Consider the following 23,666-nt stretch of genomic DNA (forward strand, 5'->3'; position numbering starts at 1 on the left):
TCAGTCTGTGGTTTGCAGCACTTTTTAACAGTCCATGAGTAAGAGATGAAAAAAAGAGGCAAGGTTATGTCTAGGAAATGCAGGAAGTGAATGTTATACAACTATTTGCTATATTTTAATTATTCACACACACACACACACACACACACACACACGGGGGGGGGGGGGGGGTGGTGTCTGTTTCGGAAGAAGGCCTTCTTGCTGGAAGCTTATGTGCTTAGTAGCTTTTTGTTGTGCTTTTCTGCAATGAAACATCTCCACTGTGTGGCAAGTGGCAATCAATCCTTTTCATAATATTGTTATTACAGCGGAAACAGCTATTTTGAATATTTTTGCATGACATACTATTTAATGATATTTTGCACGACTTCAAGAAATTAACAACAACAACTTTATACAGGTAGGAACAGCATGGTAACCACAAAACTTGGACACTGTACTACACATGCCTGCTTGAAACACAAACAAAGTTGCAGGTGTAGGAGGTACGCATAAAACTTCGACAGTAATTGCCTTGGGAACTAGGGGCCATTGCATGAAAAGCCGCTAACCAGGCACTCAGGACAGCCCCTCTACAACATACCTAAGACTCCATCCCATCCATCATTAAAAGGTTTGATAGTCCCCATGTTAGCAAAAAACGGCTACTTTAAACAGCCACTGCTCTTTCACTTACACGACTCAGCTGCTGCTTTTATCAGATACTTCAAACAAAGCATTTGTAACTGAGAAAGGTGGTGCAGTGGCTAGCACACTGGACTCTCATTCAGGAGGGCAGTGGTTCAAATCCCTGTTTAACTATCTAGATTTATATTTGCAGTTGTATCCCTAAATTGATTAAGGCAACCACTGGGATGGTTCCATTGAAAGGACATGCCCAGTTTTCTTCTCATCCTTGGCTAATATGGGCTTGTGCTCCATCCATAATGACTTCTTTGTCAATGGGACATTAAATACTAATCTTCCTTATTTCCATAGAATACTACAAGCTGTCTACATACTGGGAAAATGTAATATGAACATTAGTGTTAATTAGAATTTACTCCATTCTGAATCCTAGATAAGAATATATAGCCTGTATGGAAATTATTTTTGCCTCTATTATTGTGAGTGTGGGTTAGGGTTACCTAGTAACCTATTTTTACCAGGGACCAAGTGTGTTTTAGACCCTGCCCCAACCCCACTCAGTTTTGGAAATTTTTGCAAAACCACCCGTTTTTAGTATACAGTAAAACTATATTATTTATTTATCACTTCCACTTATTTTGAACTCTGGCTCTGGCAACAGTCACCCAGGAAATGTATCATATTTTTAGCATTTTTTTTTTGTAAATATATTTTTATATGACATATCTGCCCTATAGCTGGTCTTTGCTGAACTCTGCTGAAAGTTAACAACACTGCATACCTTTATTATTTTTTTTCTCTCCATATATATGGAAATGTGGTAAACAAGAGAAGCTTCACTTTAACATTTTCAGTGGACTTAAATATTCTGGACCCTCGACCAAGTACTCTATTATAAGCTATACAATATATATTATACAAATCAGGATACAAAAATATAAATATAAGAACAAGTTTAAATAATAAACTTGTTTTCCTTTTCTGCACCAGGGTACAACAGATGTAGAAGCAAAATGCACACTGTGCAAATGAGTAATTTGTAAGTGAGAAGCAGTGCAAAAAAACTGTTTAATTAAAGAGGTGTTAACATTGTTATTGATGCCTGTGTTCTCTTTGATGTGGGTGGGTGGGGGGTGCCTACAGTAATTGGTAGGATAATGCATTAAGACAACACCTCCATTTACTCAGAGAATTTGGAAATGGCATGATGACACACAATCTGTATGAGCTTAGAAACCCTCTGACATACCAGGATCCTAGATATGACTCTGCTTTGACGAAATACGTGCTTTATGAACATACTACATGGCAAACTCTGCAACTTTTGTACAGAAAAGTGAAATGGTACCAGTGCATGAATAGCAGTGTTGATTGCATTCAACTTTTGAAAGTGGCACAGTACTGTTTTGCCATACCTACACGTAATGCAGCTGTATACAGAATATTTTTGCTGCTAAATGTTCAGTGGATGGATGAGAGCAATATGCTCACTTTTGAAAATTTAAATCTGTTGTTAAATGTAGTGTACAACATGAAAAATTTAACGTGTTCACTACTATGACAGAATTTTCAGTAAAAAAAGATTCCCTAAAAGAGATCCAAGGAAAAGAAAAATACATAAAATAAATCACATTATCTGAAATCCCCCAGTTCTCCAACATTACTATATGGTAACCTTATTGCTGGTATAACAGCTCATTCTAGAGTGAGGTGACAAAAGTCATGGGATAACGAAGTGCACATATACAGATCACAGCAGTATTGCATAAACAAGGTATAAAAGTGCAACACATTGGCAGAGCTGACATCTGTCCTCAGGTGATATCTGTGAAAAGGTGTCCCACATAATTACAGTCGCATGACAGGAATTAACGGACTTTGAACGCAGAATGGTGGTTGGAGCTAGACACATGGGATATTCCACTTCTGAAATCATTAGGAAATTCAATATTCTGCAATCCACAGTGTCAAGAGTGTGCCAAGAATACCTCATTTCGGCTATTACCTACCTCTCACCATGGACAACCTAGTGCCAATGGCGTTCACTTAACAAGTGAGCAGCAACATTTGCTTAGAGCTGTCAGTCCTAACAGACAAGCAACACTGTTGAAATAACCACAGAAATTATTGTGAGATGTACGATCAATGCATCTGTTAGAATGGTGAGGTGAAATTTGGTGCTAATGGGCTACGGCAGCAAATGACCAACTTGAGTCCTTTTGCAGCACAGCGCAGCACATCACATGCAACACCTCTCCTGGGCTTGTGACCATATCGGTTGGACCCTACACGACTGCAAAATGGTGGCCTGATTTCAGTTGGTAAGAGCTGCTGATAGGGTTTGAGTGTGGCATAGACCCCACAAAGCCACGGACCCCAGTTGTGAACAAGACACTGTACAAGCTCATGATAGCTACATAATAGTGTGGGTCCAACTGAACTGAGCATTGTCTGGAAATGGTTGTGTTCAGCTACTTTGAAACTGTTTGCAACCATTCATGGACTTTATGTTTCCAAATAATATCGAACATTTGTGGAACATACTTGAGAGGACAATTTTTGCACAAAATCCTGCACCAGCAATACTGTCACAATTATTGATGGGTATAGAGGCAGCATGGCTCAATATTTCTGCAGGGGACTTCCAACAGCTTGTCAAGTCCACACCATGTCAAGTTGCTGCCCTACACCAGGCAAGAGGAGGACCAACACTGTATTAGGAGGCATCCCATAACTTTTGTCATCTCAGTGCAAGTTCATGAGAGGCTTCTGTGAAGTGCTTACACAATTTTCTTATTGCACAGATCTACTTATTAAATGCTTTTAGTATACTAAAAATGATTGGTTGGCTGGTTGCTGATTTGGGGGAGGGGACCAAACAGTGAGGTCATCGGTCCCATCGGATTAGAGAAGGTTGGGGAAGGAAGTCGGCTGTGCCCTTTCAAAGGAACCATCCTGGCATTTGCCTGGAGTGATTAAGGGAAATCGCAGAAAACCTAAATCAGGATGGTTGTACGCAGATTTGAACCGTTGTCCTCTCGAATGCGAGTCCAGTGTGCTAACCATCGTGCCACCTTGCTTGGTACTAAAAATGACTTGAGAGTTAATTTAGATCATTTGTGTACTTGAGTTTCATAAATCCAGTTATTAAGATTCTCTAGGATGCAGTAAATAATAATAATAATAATAATAATAATAATAATAATAATAATAATAATAATACATTTTCAAAGATTATTACAGTGATATGAAATATAGGAAGTAATATACAAGGACTATTCAGGCAATAACAGTGCAGAACTATATTTGTTGAAGATTGTTAACATAATGCTAGTACAATACTGAAAGCAAAATGAGTAATTAAGAGAAATTACAAGATATTTCTAAGAAAATAGGGACCTCTAAAGCAAGGCTGTCCAAAATTTTGGCTCTCAGGCTGCACTCTGTCACAAATGCCAAAGCGCACAGCCTCACTGCATGTTTCCCCCACTGCCAAGCACTTTGACAGATGAGGAGGAGGAACTGAATGCATCACATTTAAATGTCAATGCAGTAACACTGTGTATGACTTTGCTTCATATTTCACATTTTTCAAAAACATATTTCAAAAACAAAACTAATTTTCAGTATTATTTAATTATTTTCAGTATACTGAGGAAGCATTATAATTTTTATCTGGTACAAACCATCAGCATATGGACAGACGCAGACTATTTCACACATTTTCACACTCAAGTTGCTACATAATTATCACTGACTTAGTTTCATACTTGGAGAAATGGTTTTCACACAAGTATGTCAATTGACATACTGAAGCACTTTTGCAATTTCATTACGGAGACATGGACACTCTACCTGAGGAAAGTACTGTAAACATCCTGTACAGTTTGAATGTAAAAGAACTTGTCATTAAAATGAGAATTATGTTGCAAGTCAATCAGTTCCATCTATACGTGCATAGGGGTGTTTTCAAGCGAAACTATCCTCTTAATTGTTTCAAGGCTACAATGAAAGCCTCAGACCTCCCATTTTCCTTAACAGCTGTGAGCTTATGGGACAGGACTGTGTTTTTTAGAATGTGGCTCTTCTATAATGTGATTTTCTTTTTAAATGAATTCCCATAAAATCAGAAAGAAGTCATTTCTCAGTGTCTTACTGTGCGCCATGTGCAGTCAAGTACACTTTAAATGCAAGGTCTGCAAACCACTCTGGGTGTTTTAATTTTTGTTTCTGCTCTCCTCTTTCCTTCATAAATTCAACAATAGTGAGTTTGCAATCGAAACATCATTCCAGGCATGTTCCTTAACTTTGCCGACATACTTTTCATGGATCATAGTCTCCATACTCTTTGTTCATTTCCATCAAAACTGTTGCAACTGACAATGAAGTGATGCATGCAACTTCAGTAATTTTACTCTTCATACTGTCAGTTTCTTAACATGCTGCATGCGTGAAAATTTAACACGAAGTCAACTAAATCCTTAAACTCTCCCTGCACGATATATTGTCATAGCAAATTTGCCATATCTGTCACTTATGTGATTGCATGATAGATGTTGAGAATTCTCATCCATATCTTCTGTCATTCTCTTTCATTTTTAAATGAGTGTAATGCTTCTGGGAATGAATGAGCAAAAACTGAGACAGGCTGAACTGTGGCCCGCACACAGTCTGCCCCCTCTAAAGTAATGAATGATTCATTATCAAATATATTTACAGATAATTAACAAATTCTACTCAAAGATGTCCAATTGCATTGTTGGCTGAGATATCCTGTACAGTGGATTCAACTCCATGTCCCCCTAATTGATTATCATTTACCCATTTCCTTGTGGATATGTGAAGGTTGTGTTGTTTATGTGTTTTTAGAGGGAAGGTGAGTGTAATGGATGTTTGTATAGTGTAGTGTTATATTTGTGTTGGATGACGATGATGATGATGATGATAAAAGAGAATGAAACCCAGTGCTGGCACATAGTGTACTCCTGCCAAACAGCTACAATGGGGCCACGCAGCTTAATATACCCAGTGGATTTCCAGATCACCATCGACAGTGTCAAATGCCCTCATTACATGATAGACTATGATCAGGAACTTTATGCCACTGCCTCTCCTCACCAGCCGAAAAGTGGCAGTGAAAATTTTCCAGCACCAGGATTTGAAACAGCTTACATCCAAGGAGCCCTACCCCAAAGTCATGCATTAGTGAGCTCCGCTATAGAGATGGGCACAAGTTTTACTGAGTACCAGTAGACTGTGTTGCATTAAACAATTGTGTGGGTTACAGTCAAAAGGCATAATACTGTTCAAACTTCACACATCCGAATAAGAAAACAAAACTGCTGCAGATTTATCAACAAGAAAGAGAAATTATGCCTGCTAGTTTACATATTAATCTGAAACAGAGATGGATTTTTCTATTAGGAATGCTTAAGAATCAGTCAGTGTTTAAATGTTGTAGTTTCATTGACAGCAGATTTACACTGATCAGCCAGAACACTATGACCACCTATCTAATAGTTGATATGTCCACCATTAGCATGGATAACAGCACCGGCACATCACGACATGGAAGCAATGAGGTGTTGAAACTTCCTGGCAGATTGAAACTGTGTGCCGGACTGAGACTTGAACTGCACTCCATGTGCTTGGGTAGGTCAGTCGGTAAACCACTTGCCCACAAAAGGCAGAGGTCCCGAGTTCGAATCTCAGTTCGGCACACAGTTTTAATCAGCAAGAAAGTTTTGTATCAGTGCACACTCCTACGCAGAGTGAAATTTTCATTCTGGAAATGAGATCTTGGTAGACTGTGGTAGGAAACTGGCTCTACATTTGCATACACAAGTAACATAATTCCCATAAATCTGGGGAGGGAATGATGAGCTCTGATGTCAAATTCAATCACATCCCAGATGTGTTCAATCGGGTTCAATTCTGGCAAGTTCGAGAGGCCAGCACACCAATTGGAACCTCAAACCACTCAGTCACACTCCTGGCCTTGTAACATGGTGCATTATCTTGTTGAAAAATGCCACAGCTTTCAGGAAACAAGGTTGTCATTAACAGGTGTACGTGGACTGCAACCTGTGTACAATACCCCATGGCTGTCATGATGTCTTGCACAAGCTCTACTGGATCCATGGATGCCCACGTGAATGTTCCCCAGAGCATAATGGAGCTGCTGCCAACTTTTTTATGTCTCACAGTATAGGTGTTCCCTTTGACGATGACAGATTTGCGCCCTCAGACCGGCATGATGAAGATATTGGGATTCATCAGACCATGCAATGTTCTGCCACTGCACCAACATCCACTGCCATTGGTCATGTGCCCATTTCAATCGTACTTGCCTGTATTGCGGTGTTAACATTAGCACATGCATGGGTCATCGGCTGCAGAGGCCCACTGTTAGGTGTGTTCAGAAAATTGTGTGTTCACACACACTTTCACTCTGTCCAGCATTAAAGTCTGATGTTAGTTCTGCTGTGATTCACTGCCTATTCTGTTTTACCAGTCTGCCCATCCTATGATGTCCAACATCTATAATGAGGGATGGCCACCAACCCTACAATGTCTGGACGTGGTTTCACCATGTATTTAAGACACTCACAACAGCACTCCTCAAATGCCTGACAAGTTGTGCAGTTTCCAAAATCCCCTTGCCGAGCCTCTGGGCCATAACAACCTGCCCTCAGTCAAACTCCCCATTCTACACACAGATAGCATGCTCACTGATACTACATGCACTTTGTATTTGATTAGCAGTCATTCCTTACTACGTAATGCTGCCATCGCCTGCACAGGTTTATTTCTATAGTAGGTCAATGATCATAATGTTGTGGCTGATCAGTGTAATCCCTGAAAGGCTTCAGTATGAAGTTTTGACACCTCTGTACTGACAAGCTTTTGCAAGGTTTTAGAGAAACTAATGCATTCTAAAGTTGTTAAGCATCTCAGTCAACATAATATTGTCAGCTAAAGTCAGTCTGGATTCCAGAGGAGGTTATCACCAAAAGATGCAGTATTTGCATTTGCTACCAATGTTTTGGAATCCATCAACAAAAAGACAAAGATGTTTGTAATATTTTACAACCTATCAAAAATTTTTGACTGTGTCAGTCACCAAATACTTAATGTAAAGTATCTAGGAATAAATGGTGCAGCAGGGAAGTGGCTTTATTCCTATCTTTCAGAAAGTAAAGTTGTACTGGATAGTTCAGAAGGTGTCTCATCTTTGGACTGGGCTACCATCACACATCAAGTGCCTCAGGGCTTTGTTCTGGACCCAATACTTTTTATTATCTTTTATTAATGATCTTCCTATTTTTACAGAATATTGTAAATTCAGCATCTTTCCTGATTGCACTATGCTGCTTATTGATAATTCAACAGACGACTTGAGTCAGCTAATTATGTTTTTATGGATATTGTGAACGTGTTTAACATAAGTAGTTCCTGTTAATTTCAGTAAAACAAACTATATCCAGTTTTGCACAAACTTGAAAGATGAAGGAACAGGACAAAAACCTGGCAACCTGCAGATATGGTAGCTAAGGTACAAAGTTCAAAATACCTGGGGCTTACATACTGATAGCATGCTAAACTGGTCAAACCACATCTTGGATCTATGCAAAAGCATGATTTCTGCAACTTCTGCTCTTACAGAAATGTGGAAAATATCAAATCAGCTTGTTACAATTATTTTCATGGCATTTTGGGAATTGTATTTTGAAGTTAGTCACTTGCTAGGGAAGAGCCATAAGAATCATGAGTGCAGTCCATCCTAGAGCCACATGTAGGAATCATTTTAAAGGCTGCTTTTCAAACCTAATAGTGCATATCATAGACATGATACTAGAAGAAATGACTATCCACTATGGCCATGCAAACATGATTATGGTTGAAAAGGAGGGCCCATTTCAGTGGCTGTAAGATTTTTAATGCCCTCCCACGAATTAAGTGTTTAGTAGCTAATGAGTACTGGGTTAAAAATCTTTATTTGTGAACCTGTCTATTTATTATTGTAAACATACTTATTTATCTATAATACATTTTCTTTTATATTTCTTTTTTCTGTAATATTGATTTAACAGCAAAATTTATTTTTCTGTTATAGAATCTAAGCTGCAGATACTTTCATGAGAATAATGTACTACTTACATAACACCATAACAAATTTGTAAAACTGACACATTCCATATCCTGAGATATATTCACAACATGGAAATAAATAAATAAAAATAAATAATTTGAGGAGTGACAACACTGAACACTTTTGCACTGCTGTAATGCTGTCTGTTTTGCACAATGCTGAGGTTCTTCAGTTCACAGTGTAGGTCAAACTTTTTTCTTATATTGTATTTGTGATGTTGAGTTGTTTGGTTTGTACAGAAATTTAAACTTACAAATAAAATAATCTGTGGATGTGTGCATCTTTTTGTCAGAATTCCTAGCTTTCTAAGCATGTTCGTATACAAATGCCCATGCTGTATCCAGCATTTTACTCTAATTACTGCCTCCTTTTAGCAGTGAAAACTTTTTGTTTCCAGTATGTGGTTCTCCCAAGATATCATGTTGCAAGGTAGTATTTTATTGTCTCTCGCATCTACAAAAGCAGCTTATGTGATGCTTTATAAAGCTAAGAGAGTGGAAGTGACTGTAGTATGCAGTACTGACATCAATATCGAAATAGAAGTAACTATATGGATAGTATAAGAGTCCAAACTGAGTTTTGTACATTCAGATATTCAACACTAGATCAACATGAAGAATATGATCAGTCCACATAAGATTCTTGTCAATATGAAGAACTGTGACGACTAGGTCATGATCATTACCTGTCTCTGAATTTCTGACAGTTAAGAGACTGAATGCTGTATTCCCCAGATGATAAGGGCACCCACACCATACATGGTTTAAATGGGGGGCCTGGGTCTAGACCTAGGGGTATGGAGTATTTTTAATAGGAGGTTGGTCCATTTTTCATGGCATTTTTTTTATGCCAGTGTTCTGATTGCTAAGGGTTTATTTATTGATTGTCACTTTTATTTGTAGTTTACTGTTTCTATTTGAGTTTACATAGTCTCATTTTGCCATTTGGAGTTAGTGACTGGAGCTGTGGATGCAAGACAATGGAGTGCCAAGTGGAGAAATCTGAACATTTCTGATATATTCTTATATTGGAGTCCAATACAGACATGACAGCAGTGGAGGCAGCCAGAAACACTTGCGTTGTGCATGGAGGTAATGCCACTGGACAGAGCACGGCAAGAAAATAGTTTTCTTGTTTTAAGGAGGATCATTTTGACATTAGTGACTCTCTGCATTCAGGAAGACGTTTGGGGTTTGATGAAAATAGTTTAGGTGCATTAATCCACAATGACCCATGTCAGTGTATTTGAGAGCTGACAGATATGATTATGCCAATATCGTGCGACATTTTCATCCAATGGGGAAGGTTCAAAAATCATGTGTATGGATTATGTATGCTCTAACTCAAAATCAGAAAAATAAACCAGTGGCATGTGTGCATCTCTGCTTGATCATCATCAATTGGTCATGAACAATCCTGACAATCCTATGCTGTATTGTTACTGTTAATGAAAAATTGTGTCTTTATGCTGGTATGAGGAATATAAAGGAATGGCTGAGCCCAACAAATCAGCAATTGCCCTTACAAAGACCTGTGTGCACCCAGAAAAGATAATGTTATGCAACTGATGGAACAGCAGTGCTGTGGTGTACTATGAATTGCTTCCTGAAGGTTTAACCATCACTGCTGACACTTATTTTGAACAACTGATACGTCTTGCAGATGCAGTCAAGAACAAGACTAGGGAGACTCTGTAAAGTGATGCTACTCCACGATAATGCCCACCAACTCTCTGCTAGAAAGACAGAAAACGCTATACAAGAATTGGGTTGTGACGTCACTGTGCACTGCAGCCTTCAAGGAACATTTGGATGAAAATGTGCTCTGAACATGTCTTAACAAGTTCTTTGTTTCAAATTCATGGGATATCTATAGTTGTACTGTTGTAAATGGTGAAGGAGAATATATTAGTGATGATTAAAGTTTCTGTTATATGTATCTGTTGTGTTTATTAAACTTAGAGAAAAATGCTATGAACTTATGCACCAACCCAATATTATGGAAGACAAATCGCAACTTAAGTAGCCATGAAAGGTTCCAGCTCTAACATTGTACCTGCACAGTACCAACTTTTAAATGATTTTTATGAAAGAAAATTACCTGACTGCATTATAATTCTTTCCTTTCCTTGACAGGTGGGGGCGGAGAGGGCAGCTTGACTCCCTTTTCCCCTGCATATGGGTGCCCTTGGGGCTGAGACCAGACTGACTTTATTAGCAGTTTCTGCTAGGGTGGGTAGTGGAGTTATGAAGAGGTGTAGGGAGGCATAGCAAGATAGGGTTGGGGGAAGAAGCTATTGTGCTGCTTTTGGGAGCAATCAGGGACATGGCAAAAACAGGGTAGTAGCCTGTCAGGTGCTGCACGAGGAGGCTGTGTTGGAGGGGGGCAGGAGGAAGAGAGGAGGGGTCTAGGGAGATGTGCAGTGGGGGGGGGGGGGGGGTGGAGGGGAGGGGGAAGAGGGAGACAGTAGTTGTGTCTGCAGCTGGAGTGGGAGCAGGGAAGGGTGTATAGGCAAGTGAAGGACAGGGAGTAGTGAAGACTGACATCAGTTCCAGGTTTACAGCAATTCAGAAAAGCTGGTGTTGTCGGGAAGAATCCAGGTGGCATGGACTGTGAAGCAGCCAAGGCAACTACAAGTGAAAATGAGAGGGAAATCCATTGATGGTCACCTTATGATAATTGACCAAAATGATAAACAAATGGCAGATGACAATTACAGAAATGTCAGGAATGGAGCAGATGATGAAATATGCATAATTATGATGACCAGATATGCTACATTGTTATACTACACTTTATTTAAATAACATTTACGGGCTTCAAACTGGTACTTTGACCTTACAAAATCCACATTGCACATTCAGTTACATAAACTTTTTCAGTATTAATTTCACTACGGGATATTGGACCATATGTAAATTTCAAGTATATCACTCTGCTAAATTATGCAGTTGAAGGTTCTATGTATGAAGGAGATTATGACAGAATGCTTAGTATTTACAAGAAATAATTTCCATCATCACATCACAGTCATTGATTTTGGGAAAGACAGTACACAGAGAAATACTTGACTAAAATGTGTATGTGAATGTATTTTTACTTACATGTGCTTTCCCATATGGGATAAAAATAGGTCTTATCAGATTTGGGGCTTTTTCATATGCTGGAAGTAACTGGTCGATAATGAAGTCCTGAGAGTCTGGACACTGTGCTTCGTAATAAACTCCCACCTCCACTGGTGTTGTGTATGTCCTCCTCCAGTGAGTGTAGTGGTATTTATGCACTGGAGACCCTTCCTGAAATATAATTAATGAATTACAAGGTGCACCATTTTCTATTGGAATAAAAATTTCAGAACCTTCCTGCAATGGTGTGCTCTTAACAATGTAGATGGTAGTGTAATATACAGGAGCAAGGGGAAGTAATTCACTTGACACACACTAGCCAATAGTATCATTCTACCACATCTATCCATTGAACATTTAGCTTTGTTTTTTGTTGTATTGCACATATGATGGTAGTCTTTTGTCAATGCAGTTTATGTTATAGGTGACACAAACATATGAGAGCAATTGAATGCTTGAATAAAAAGATGGACTGCGTCCATTTTTGGACTTTTGAGAAATACATACTTGTATACTTTTGTTTGTTTGTTGCAAATAATACAAATAAAACACTTGAAAAAATTATATTAGTTAGAATATCATTAACATTAAAGCCCCCCCATGAGCCATGGATCTTGCCATTGGTGGGGAGACTTCCGTGCCTCAGCGATACAGATGGCCGTACTGTAGGTGCAACCACAACGAAGGGGTATCTGTTGAGAGGCCAGACAAATGTGTGGTTCCTGAAAAGGGGCAGCAGCCTTTTCAGCAGTTGCAGGGGCAACAGTCTGGATGATTGATTGATCTGGCCTTGTAACACTAACCAAAACGGCCTTGCTGTGCTGGTACTGCGAACGGCTGAAAGTAAGGGGAAACTACAGCCGTAATTTTACCCGAGGACATGCAGCTTTATTGTATGGTTAAATGATGATGGCGTCCTCTTGGGTAAAAAGGTAAAATAGTCCCTCATTTGCATCTCCGGGCGGGGATTACTCAAGAGGACGTCATTATCAGGAAAAAGAAAACTGGTGTACCACGGATCAGAGCGTGGAATGTCAGATCCCTTAATCGGGCAGGTAGGTTAGAAAATTTAAAAAGGGAAATGGTTAGGTTAAAGTTAGATATAGTGGGAATTAGTGAAGTTTGGTGGCAGGAGGAACAAGACTTTTGGTCAGGTGAATACAGGGTTATAAATACAAAATCAAATAGGAGTAATGCAGGAGTAGGTCTAATAATGAATAAAAAAATGGGAGTGCAGGTAAGCTACTACAAACAGCATAGTGAACGCATTATTGTGGCCAAGATAGACACGAAGCCCACACCTACTACAGTAGTACAAGTTTATATGCGACCTAGCTCTGCAGATGATGAAGAAATTGAAGAAATGTATGATGAAATCAAAGAAATTATTCAGGTAGTGAAGGGAGATGAAAATTTAATAGTCGTGGGTGACTGGAATTCAACAGTAGGAAAAGGGAGAGACGGATACGTAGTAGGTGAATATGGATTGGGGCTAAGAAATGAAAGAGGAAGCTGCCTGGTAGAATTTTGCACAGAGCATAACTTAATCATAGCTAACACTTGCTTCAAGAATCATGAAAGAAGGTTGTATACATGGAAGAATCCTGGAGATACTAGAAGGTATCAGATAGATTATATAATGATAAGACAGAGATTTAGGAACCAGGTTTTAAATTGTAAGACATTTCCAGGGGCAGATGTGAACTTTGACCACAATCTATTTGTTATGAACTGTAGATTAAAACTGAAGAAACTACAAAAAGGTGGGAATTTAAGGAGATGGGACCTGGATAAACTGACTAAACCAGAGGTTGTACAGAGTTTCAGGGAGAGCATGAGGGAACAATTGACAGGAATGGGGGAAAGAAATACAGTAGAAGAAGAATGGGTAGCTCTGAGGGATGAAGTAGTGAAGGCAGCAGAGGATCAAGTAGGTAAAAAGACGAGGGCTAGTAGAAATCTTTGGGTAACAGAAGAAATATTGAATTTAATTGATGAAAGGAGAAAATATAAAAATGCAGTAAATGAAGCAGGCAAAAAGGAATACAAATGTCTCAAAAATGAGATTGACAGGAAGTGCAAAATGGCTAAGCAGGGATGGCTAGAGGACAAATGTAAAGATGTAGAGGCTTGTCTCACCAGGGGTAAGATAGATACTGCCTACAGGAAAATTAAAGATACCTTTGGAGAAAAGAGAACTACTTGTATGAATATCAAGAGCTCAGATGGACACCCAGTTCTAAGCAAAGAAGGGAAAGCAGAAAGGTGGAAGGAGTATATAGAGGGTCTATACAACGGCAATGTACTTGAGGACAATTTTATGGAAATGGAAGAGAATGTAGATGAAGATGAAATGGGAGATACGATACTGCGTGAAGAGTTTGACAGAGCACTGAAAGACCTAAGTCAAAACAAGGCCCCGGGAGTAGACAACATTCCATTAGAACTACTGACGGCCTTGGGAGAGCCAGTCCTGACAAAACTCTACCATCTGGTGAGCAAGATGCATGAGACAGGCGAAATACCCTCAGACTTCAAGAAGAATATAATAATTCCAATCCTAAAGAAAGCAGGTGTTGACAGATGTGAAAAGTACCGAACTATCAGTTTAATAAGTCACAGCTGCAAAATACTAAAACGAATTCTTTACAGACAAATGGAAAAACTGGTAGAAGCCGACCTCGGGGAAGATCAGTTTGGATTCCGTTGAAATATTGGAACACGTGAGAATACTGACCTTACGACTTATCTTAGAAGAAAGATTAAGGAAAGGCAAACCTACGTTTCTAGCATTTGTAGACTTAGAGAAAGCTTTTGACAATGTTGACTGGAATAGTCTCTTTCAAATTCTGAAGGTGGCAGGGGTAAGATACAGGGAGCAAAAGGCTATTTACAATTTGTACAGAAACCAGATGGCAGTTATAAGAGTCGAGGGGCATGAAAGGGAAGCAGTGGTTGGGAAGGGAGGGAGACAGGGTTGTAGCCTCTCCCCGATGTTATTCAATGTGTATATTGAGCAAGCAGTAAAGGAAACAAAGAAAAATTTGGAGTAGGTATTAAAATCCATGGAGAAGAAATAAAAACTTTGAGGTTCGCCGATGACACTGTAATTCTGTCAGAGACAGCAAAGGACTTGGAAGAGCAGTTGAACGGAATGGACAGGGGCATGAAAGGGAAGCAGTGGTTGGGAAGGGAGTGCGACAGGGTTGTAGCCTCTCCTCGATGCTATTCATTCTGTATATTGAGCAAGCAGTAAAGGAAACAAAAGAAAAGTTCGGAGTAGGTATTAAAATCCATGGAGAAGAAATAAAAACTTTGAGTTTCACCGATGACATTGTAATTCTATCAGAGACAGCAAAGGACTTGGAAGAGCTGTTGAACAGAATGGACAGTGCCTTGAAAGGAGGGTATAAGATGAACATCAACAAAAGCAAAACGAGGATAATGGAATGTAGTCGAATTAAGTCTGGTGATGCAGAGGGAATTAGATTAGGAAATGAGACACTTAAAGCAGTAAAGGAATTTTGCTATTTGGGGAGCAAAATGATTTATGATGATCGAAGTAGAGAGGATATAAAATGTAGACTGGCAATGGTAAGGAATGCGTTTCTGAAGAAGAGAAATTTGTTAACATCGAATATTGATTTAAGTGACAGGAATTCGTTTATGGAAGTATTTGTATGGAGTGTAGCCATGTATGGAAGTGAAACATGGATGATAAATAGACTGGACAAGAAGAGAATAGAAGCTGAAGATTAGATGGTTAGATCACATAACTAATGATGAAGTATTGAATAGAATTGGGGAGAAGAGGAGTTTGTGGCACAACTTGACAAAAAGAAGGGACTAGTTAGTAGGACATGTTCTGAGGCATCAAGGGATCACAAATTTAGCATTGGAGGGCAGCGTGGGGGGTAAAAATCACAGAGGGAAACCAAGAGATGAATACACTAAGCAGATTCAGAAGGATGTATGTTACAGTAAGTACTGGGAGATGAAGAAGTTTGCACAGGATAGGGTAGCATGGAGAGCTGCATCAAACCAGTCTCAGGACTGAAGACCACAGCAACAACAACATTAAAAAATACAGTTTTGATGAAATTTGCTTTCCAGGGGCTGCTTTGGCAGAAAAAAGTTCTGACACTCACTATAAAGCAGCTGGGATTTAGAGAAACTGGGCCATGTCCACATTGCAGGAGGTTCTCAAACAAATGGCTAAGATTGATAGCATACACAAACACTTACGAAACCACAGTGTTTCCTGCTTTATCAGCACTGGAGCTGCTGGTTTACTCATTTTCATCTTCAGCAAAGTATCTATCATGTTATTCATTAGCTCCATCCAAGGAATGGGTTTCTGGAGATCCTGTCTGCAGAAGATGACCCTCTTTCTGTCTAGTAAAGTCCACATTCCTTCAGTTTTCATACCACTTGTGGAGTATTTGAATTTCATTGCAGTACGAAGGGTATAGTCTATATGGCACTTCTGAATTGGCAGCTATTTAGCTTGCTGTAGAAACAAGTGAATGAATATGAAGTTATATATGAAAACTTTTGTATTCGATTGCACATAAATGGTAACCTAAAATACTGGAATATACAAATAGGTGACTGGTGAGTTTTTACTTACTTGCATTGCCTCCAAAATTACTTTAAACATGAAACTCCAGATCACAGCCCATAATATTCAAGCCTTCTTACAGAGGTACTGATCTGCACCAATCCTGTCCCCACCCCTCCCCCCCAATCCCCAAACATAGATGCAGTCATCAAGATCACCACAGGCATGGTATGCAATGTGTAGAACATCTTTTCTCTATCAGCTCTTGCTGATTGTACATTATTCCATCATAGATCTTAAGTCCCATTCATGGACTTTAAAATAGCCATCATTTGCTATGCCAGTGTAGCCTGGATATCCCTTGCACCAAAGTGCTCTCACTTTCTCCAAATTGTTGAATGCTCCACACTACACCTTGCATTCTGCAACTATTTACCCTCCCCTTTACAAATCCTTTACCAGCCCATCAAATTCCCCCCTCTCCCCTCACCATTCACACATTTAATACATCAGTATACCCTATGCACCCTTGAATCTCTGTTCCAACAGACCTACTGTTTACCATCTGTTTTCCAAATCTGGTGTGGTGACATGCTACAGTGCATGCCCACCTGCCACACATTTGCTTCAAGCCATATATTCAAACACAATTTCAGAAATGCACCTTAATCCTGTCACTGTAGAAGAAATTAAAAAAAAATCATCATGTCTCTAAAAAGTACGAATTCTGCAGGGGTTGATAATATATCTAGTAATTTATTGAAATATTCTTGTGTGTGGATAAGGGACATTCTCTGTCATATTTTCAATGCTTCCCTTCAGAAAGGTGTTGTTCCCAGTAGACTTAAGTATGCCATTGTGAAGCCCCTGTACAAAAAGGGTGATAAAGATGAACTAACTAACTATCGACCTATCTCTTTGTTGACAGCTTTCTCCAAAATTCTAGAAAAGCTAATACATGTAAGAATTACTGATCATCTCATGAAGAACGAAGTTCTCAGTAAGAGCCAGTTTGGCTTTCAAAAGAAGATGCAGTCTACACACTTGCAAATGAAGTCCTAGAAACTTTTAATGAAAAAATGCTAGCACTTGGTGTCTTCTGTGACTTATCCAAACGTTTGACTGTGTTGATCACCAGATTCTCTTGCAAAAAGCAAAATTAGTAGGAATAAGTGGTGTTGCAGGCAATTGGCTACAGTCCTACCTCCAAGACAGAAAACAAAAAGTTGTGTTGAATAGCTCGGGTAGAGTATGTGACACTTCCTCAGATTCTGAATGGAGTTCCATTACATGTGGAGTGCCACAGGGCTCAATTCTTGGGTCACTATTATTCCTGATTTTTATAAACGATCTACCATCATGTACAAGCCTGCCATGTAAATTTACATTATTTGCTGATGATACCACAATTTTTATGAGCAGTAGAACAGACAACAATCTTGAGAAACTCATTAATCACATACTCTCAGATATGGTTAATTGGTTCAAGGTGAATGGTCTCTCATTAAATTCCAGCAAGACCAGCTTTATCCAATTCTGTACAAAAATAGAAAAAGAGAGAGAGATAAGTGTGACATGTGGTAATCAACCAATAGTTAGAACGGAAACAACAAAATTTCTTGGAGTGCACATTGACAAGAAAATGAACTGGTCTTCACATATTATTGATCTCTGTAAGAGGCTTAGCTCTGCTACCTATGCTTTACGGGTTGTCACTACATGTGTTGAACCTAACACTGCAAAAGTGGGATATTATGGCTATTTTCACTGTCTCATTGAGTACGGAATTATTTTTTGGGGCAACCAGCCATTAGCAAGGAAAGTGTTCATTGCACAGAAGCGAGCTTTAAGAATTATATGTGGATTGCGCCCAAGAGACTCTTGTAGAAATAGTTTTCGTAATCTTAAAATATACACAACTGCATGCCAATATATTTTTTCTCTCATGTGTTTTGTTTGTAAAAATATAGATATATTTCAACCAAACAGTAATTATCATGAGCATAACACACGGAGGAAGAATGACATACACAGTGAACTCAGAAATTTGAGCCTGGCACAAAAGGGTGTCCACTACACTGGAGAAAAACTCTTCAATGCTCTTCCTCCCGAAATAAAGACAAAGATTCACAACAATAGTGAGTTTAAGAAAGCTCTAAAAATATTTTTGCTAGAAAAAGCTTTTTACAGTCTAGATGAATTTTTAACTAAATAAATTGTAATATTTTAATATTATATAATACAAGTTGACATAATGCCACTATGAATTTTATTTAACCTGAGCTCTGTAACTGTGTGTGCTCTGTATCTGTTTTCTGTAGTGTTTTAATGATTCTAAGAAAATATGTATTTTCTTTTTCTATATTGCTGCCCAAAGAATTTACTGTATAAATTTTTATATAATTATGTACTCAAATTTCTGTATATGCTATAAGATTATCAGATTGTACGAGGGCGGTTCAGAAAGTAACCTCCGATTGGTCACAGTGCGGGTTGTGGGGGGAGTAGCGACGCCATCTGTGCGTTCACGCACTCAACAGGTCAGTCGGCATCAAGCCGTGGTCGAGTGAACGTCGTACCTGCGCTAGTTTAGTTTTTGTGGCAGTTTGAAATGCGTGCTGCAATAGAAAACCCCGCCAAATGTGAAGTGCGTGCTGTCATAAGGTTTTTTTACAGCCAAAGGATATTCTGCAGCAGCTATTCATCGTGAGCTTTGTGCCGTGTACGGACCAAGAGTTATGAGTGAAGGAGTTGTTCGTGAATGGGTACGTTTATTTAAAAGTGGACGAGAAAACGTTCATGATGAAGAGAGGAGTGGTAGACCATCATTGGTGACTGACGAACTCGTTCAGACAGTTGATGCAAAAGTTCGTGAAAATCGACGTTTCTCTATGTCGGAGTTGTCTACTGGTTTTCCACAGATTTCTAAGACTCTCTTGTACGAGATAGTGACAGCAAGATTGGGTTACCGTAAGTTCTGTGCACGATGGGTGCCCAAAATTCTTACCGACCACCACAAAACTCAAAGAATGGCCTCTGCATTAGACTTTCTGTCACGTTATGAGGACGAAGGAGAACCATTGTTAAACAGAATCGTGACCGGTGACGAAACCTGGATTAAGTACGTGAACCCTGAGACAAAAGAACAATCAAAGATGTGGGCACATTCAAATTCGCCTACCAAACCAAGAAAAGCCTCGCAAGATTTTTCTGCCAGAAAACTGATGGCAACGGTGTTTTGGGATGCCAAAGGGGTGTTGTTGGTTGAATTCATGGAACGTGGTACGACCATTAATCAAGACGTGTACTGTGAAACAATAAAAAAGTTACGACGGGCTATACAGAACAAACGCCGTGGTATGCTGACTTCCGGTATCGTTTTTTTGCACGATAACGCCCGTCCTCACTCTGCTCGCAGAACAACGGCCCTTCTTGAGTCCTTCAAGTGGGACGTTATCAACCATTCACCTTACAGCCCAGACCTGGCGCCAAGTGATTATCACCTCTTCATGCATTTGAATAAATGGCTCGGCTCACAGCGGTTTAATGACGACGAAGAGCTCAAAGATGCGGTCACAGGCTGGCTCCAGGCACAAGCAGGTGATTTTTATGCAGAAGGAATTTCAAAGCTTGTGAAGAGATACGATAAGTGCCTCAATCGCTATGGAGACTATGTAGAAAAATAGTGCAAAGATGTAGTTGTAAGATGTATATATTAAAATATTTTTAATTAACTTGGTGTATTTTTTTAAATCAACCGGAGGTTACTTTCTGAACGGCCCTCGTATTTGTAAAAAACTGACTCGTTCCACGTCCTTGTGTATCCAACACAGTTGGACCTATTGAACACGAAATAAATCAAATCAAATCAAGCAGAAAACATGGATTGGATGCAAGCAAAGTGTACTCCACCACACACTACCTTGTGGCAGCCCTGGTGTTTTCCAGGAGAGAAGCAGGTAATGGGAAGATCTTCCTTACCAGCACTTCCCGCACCAATGCCAAATGATTGACATGCTTGCCAAAGTGATACAGTGTTCGATAGTGAGTGTTTTTTGTCCTGTGTGAGCTTGAAGAACGGACTTGCCATAAGGTCCAGTAATGGTATTCTGGACATGCATGGGTGTAAAGAAGATGAAACCAGTGAGTCTATACCGCGAGCTTTGACTGCTGACATCTATAAAACCCCGATGAGTACTAATGGTAGTGTGTTAGAATTTTGTTCACATTGATCAATTTGAGACTGCTGTTTCTGATTCTGCCCACAGCAGTTTCACGAAATTGGAAGGCTACCTCTGCATCACATGAATTCTTAGTAGTGGTTGTATCATAGTGGATAGTGTGCTGTATGTTGCCCAATAGCTGAAGTGTACATTGTGCGTGCCTGCAAGTTTTCCTCTCTCATATTTTCTAGGTACAGAATTGCTGAGTATAATTTATGACATTTGTGATTCACTACTTGCCACTTGCTGGAACCTTCAGTTCTGTGAGGCTACTGTGTGCTATACAAATTATTTCCGCTGTGTCCATTTTTATCGCAATGTAATTTTACTGTGATGATTTTCCCCTGTTAATTTTTATGTAATTGTGGCCTGTTCCAATGGAGGAATATAAAAATCCAAAGCACTTTCCATGTCCTGTTTACTATTTTCCCCACTGAAACCTATATGTACTAGCGCACATAGGGCTGTGTGTGCAAGGTTAGTGAGGAAATTATTTCTCAATTACACATCTCACCAACCCTACTTACATCCACACACTGTATACCCTCTCCCTAGGCTATTCTAACAGGTTCCCTCTCCCAGACAACATAATTTTCCCTGACCTTTACTTCTACTATCAGATGTAATCTGCACTCTACCCTCTGCCACATCAGGGTTCCCCATCCCCTTCTCACTCTCTACTGTTCTTCCCTCATTATTGTACCATCGCCCACATCCTAATTACAGCTATCCTATATCGTATGTTTCCCTATCATCCACCCATCCACTATCACCAGTCCTTGTGCTTTATTGCTGTTCCCCACCTTACACCATCGGAACCACTCAAACTCTTTGCTCCCAAATTATCCTCTACCAGTGCTAGTTCTTCTTGATGAAGTGAACTCTGTCACCAGTTTTACTAGTATTGTAACCATCATTTTAAACTCACTTGTAAATATTTTACCAGTTTTAATATTTAAAACTTATTGTACTAACATACATGTTGGTGGCTGAAGAGTGACATATACAGGGTGGTGTATGAAATGCATTACCACTTGTTTCATACAAAATTTATGATTGCACTGGATATCCCATTGAGCTCCTCAACAACAATAGTAGTAAAACCGGGAGAAAGAAAGGAGTTACAAAATGACATGTAATTCACAATACTGTTGCTATGAGACCAGTGTTTACAATGTGGTCAACAATGGATGACTCACACTGCAGCAACGATTGGGAGTTGTGTTAATTTTTCACAAAACAAAAAGCCTTGTTGTGACAGACAGTTTCGACAACGGTTTGCAGAAAAACCATTCACAGTCTGTATCGTCAATTTGTATGGGAAGAATCAATATTGGAAGCAAAGTTAGCTCAGCTGAAGCCTGTTTGTTCACTAGACAAACTTAAAGTAGTACGAGTTACTCTACAGACAAACCCCAGCAAATCATGCAGAAAGGCAGTATTATAACTGGGTATATCTACATGCTCCATTCAACAGATTCTTAAAAGTGAACTCCAAATGTACCTGTATAAGGTAATCTCTGCTCGGAAGCTCACTGCATAACACAAGCAGCAAAGAGCGTCATTTGCCTGCTGGGCAGAGGATAGGCTTTTCAGAAAAGGCACATTTTAATTTGGATGGTGTGGTTAACAAACAAGATGTACATTTTTGGGCTATCGAAAAACCACAAGGCTACATGAACAACAACATCATGCTCCAAGGATTACTGTGTGAGTTGCAATTCCCAGTCACAGGGTTACAGGCCCTTTTATCTTTGAAGAAACTGAACAGTGCGCATTATCTGAGTGTGCTACACAACAACCTTGTTCCACAGCTTCTTGCTACTGCATCGCCCCTCAAAAAACACACAGTGGTTCATGAAAGACGGGGCAAGGCCAGATACGGCAAACACTATGTTTATTTCACACATGAGCATTTTGACATGTGGATCATTTCACTCAGATTTCCAGGTCATTTCAATGAAAGACAATTTTGGTCCACGAACAGATGGGACCTCAATCCATGTGGCTTCTTTCTTTGAGGGTACCTATATGAAACAATTTTCCTGAAACATCCACATGATATAATGGTGGTCAGATGCCTTATTCTTCAAGTTCACAATGATATCACAGAATACATGTGACATAGGATTATTGCTGAAATCAGTGTTTAGTGTTAAGGAAGTTAGGAATCAATAGTGGACATACTGAGCACGTGCTGAGTTAGAACAGTACTTCATAAATCGTTTGCCACAGTAGTATTTGTTCCACTGAGTTTGTCTTGACAGTAAATTGTTCATTCAAAAACAAAGCAGTGCATTTCATGTACCACCATATAGTAGCACTGGCAGACAAACCTCACTCATAACAGTCAAGGGAATGTATGAACAAAATGCTGAAGATGAAAAATGATGTGCATATCATTTAGATCCAGCTAACATTGAGCAGCTCCATATATTTATGTTAAAACAATATTGTTGTTGTTGTTGTCTTCAGTCCTGAGACTGGTTTGATGCAGCTCTCCATCCTACTCTATCCTGTGTAAGCTTCTTCATCTCCCAGTACTTACTGCAGCCTACAGCCTTCTGAATCTGCTTAGTGTATTTATCTCTTGGTATCCCTCTACGATATTTACCATCCACGCTGCCCTCCAGTACCAAACTGGTGATCCCTTGATGCCTCAGAACATGTCCTACTAACCGGTCCCTTCTTCTAGTCAAGTTGTGCCACAAACTCCTCTTCTCCCCCATTTTATTCAATACCTCCTCATTAGTTATGTGATATACCCATCTAATCTTCAGCATTCTTCTGTAGCACCACATTTCGAAATCGTCTATTCTCTTCTTGTCTAAACTATTTATTGACCATGTTTCACTTCCATACATGGCTACACTCCATACAAATACTTTCAGAAACGACTTCCTGACACTTAAATCAATACTCGATGTTAACAAATTTCTCTTCTTCAGAAACGCTTCCCTTGCCATTGCCAGTCTATA

At 39.4% G+C, this 23,666-nt stretch overlaps 1 protein-coding gene across 1 annotated transcript in view; it reads right to left on the reverse strand.

The window, feature by feature from the left end:
• The window catches only part of LOC124717308 (GILT-like protein 1), an 87,000-nt gene that overhangs the window by 32,016 nt on the left and 31,318 nt on the right, over positions 1 to 23,666 (reverse strand). Inside the window, exon 2 of the mRNA XM_047244134.1 lies at positions 11,884 to 12,075. Coding sequence (XP_047100090.1) covers positions 11,884 to 12,075 — 192 coding nt within the window. The remainder of the gene's footprint in view (positions 1 to 11,883; positions 12,076 to 23,666) is intronic.

The sequence above is a fragment of the Schistocerca piceifrons genome, chromosome 9, assembly GCF_021461385.2.
Source record: "Schistocerca piceifrons isolate TAMUIC-IGC-003096 chromosome 9, iqSchPice1.1, whole genome shotgun sequence".
Classification (NCBI taxonomy): Eukaryota; Metazoa; Arthropoda; class Insecta; order Orthoptera; family Acrididae; genus Schistocerca; species Schistocerca piceifrons.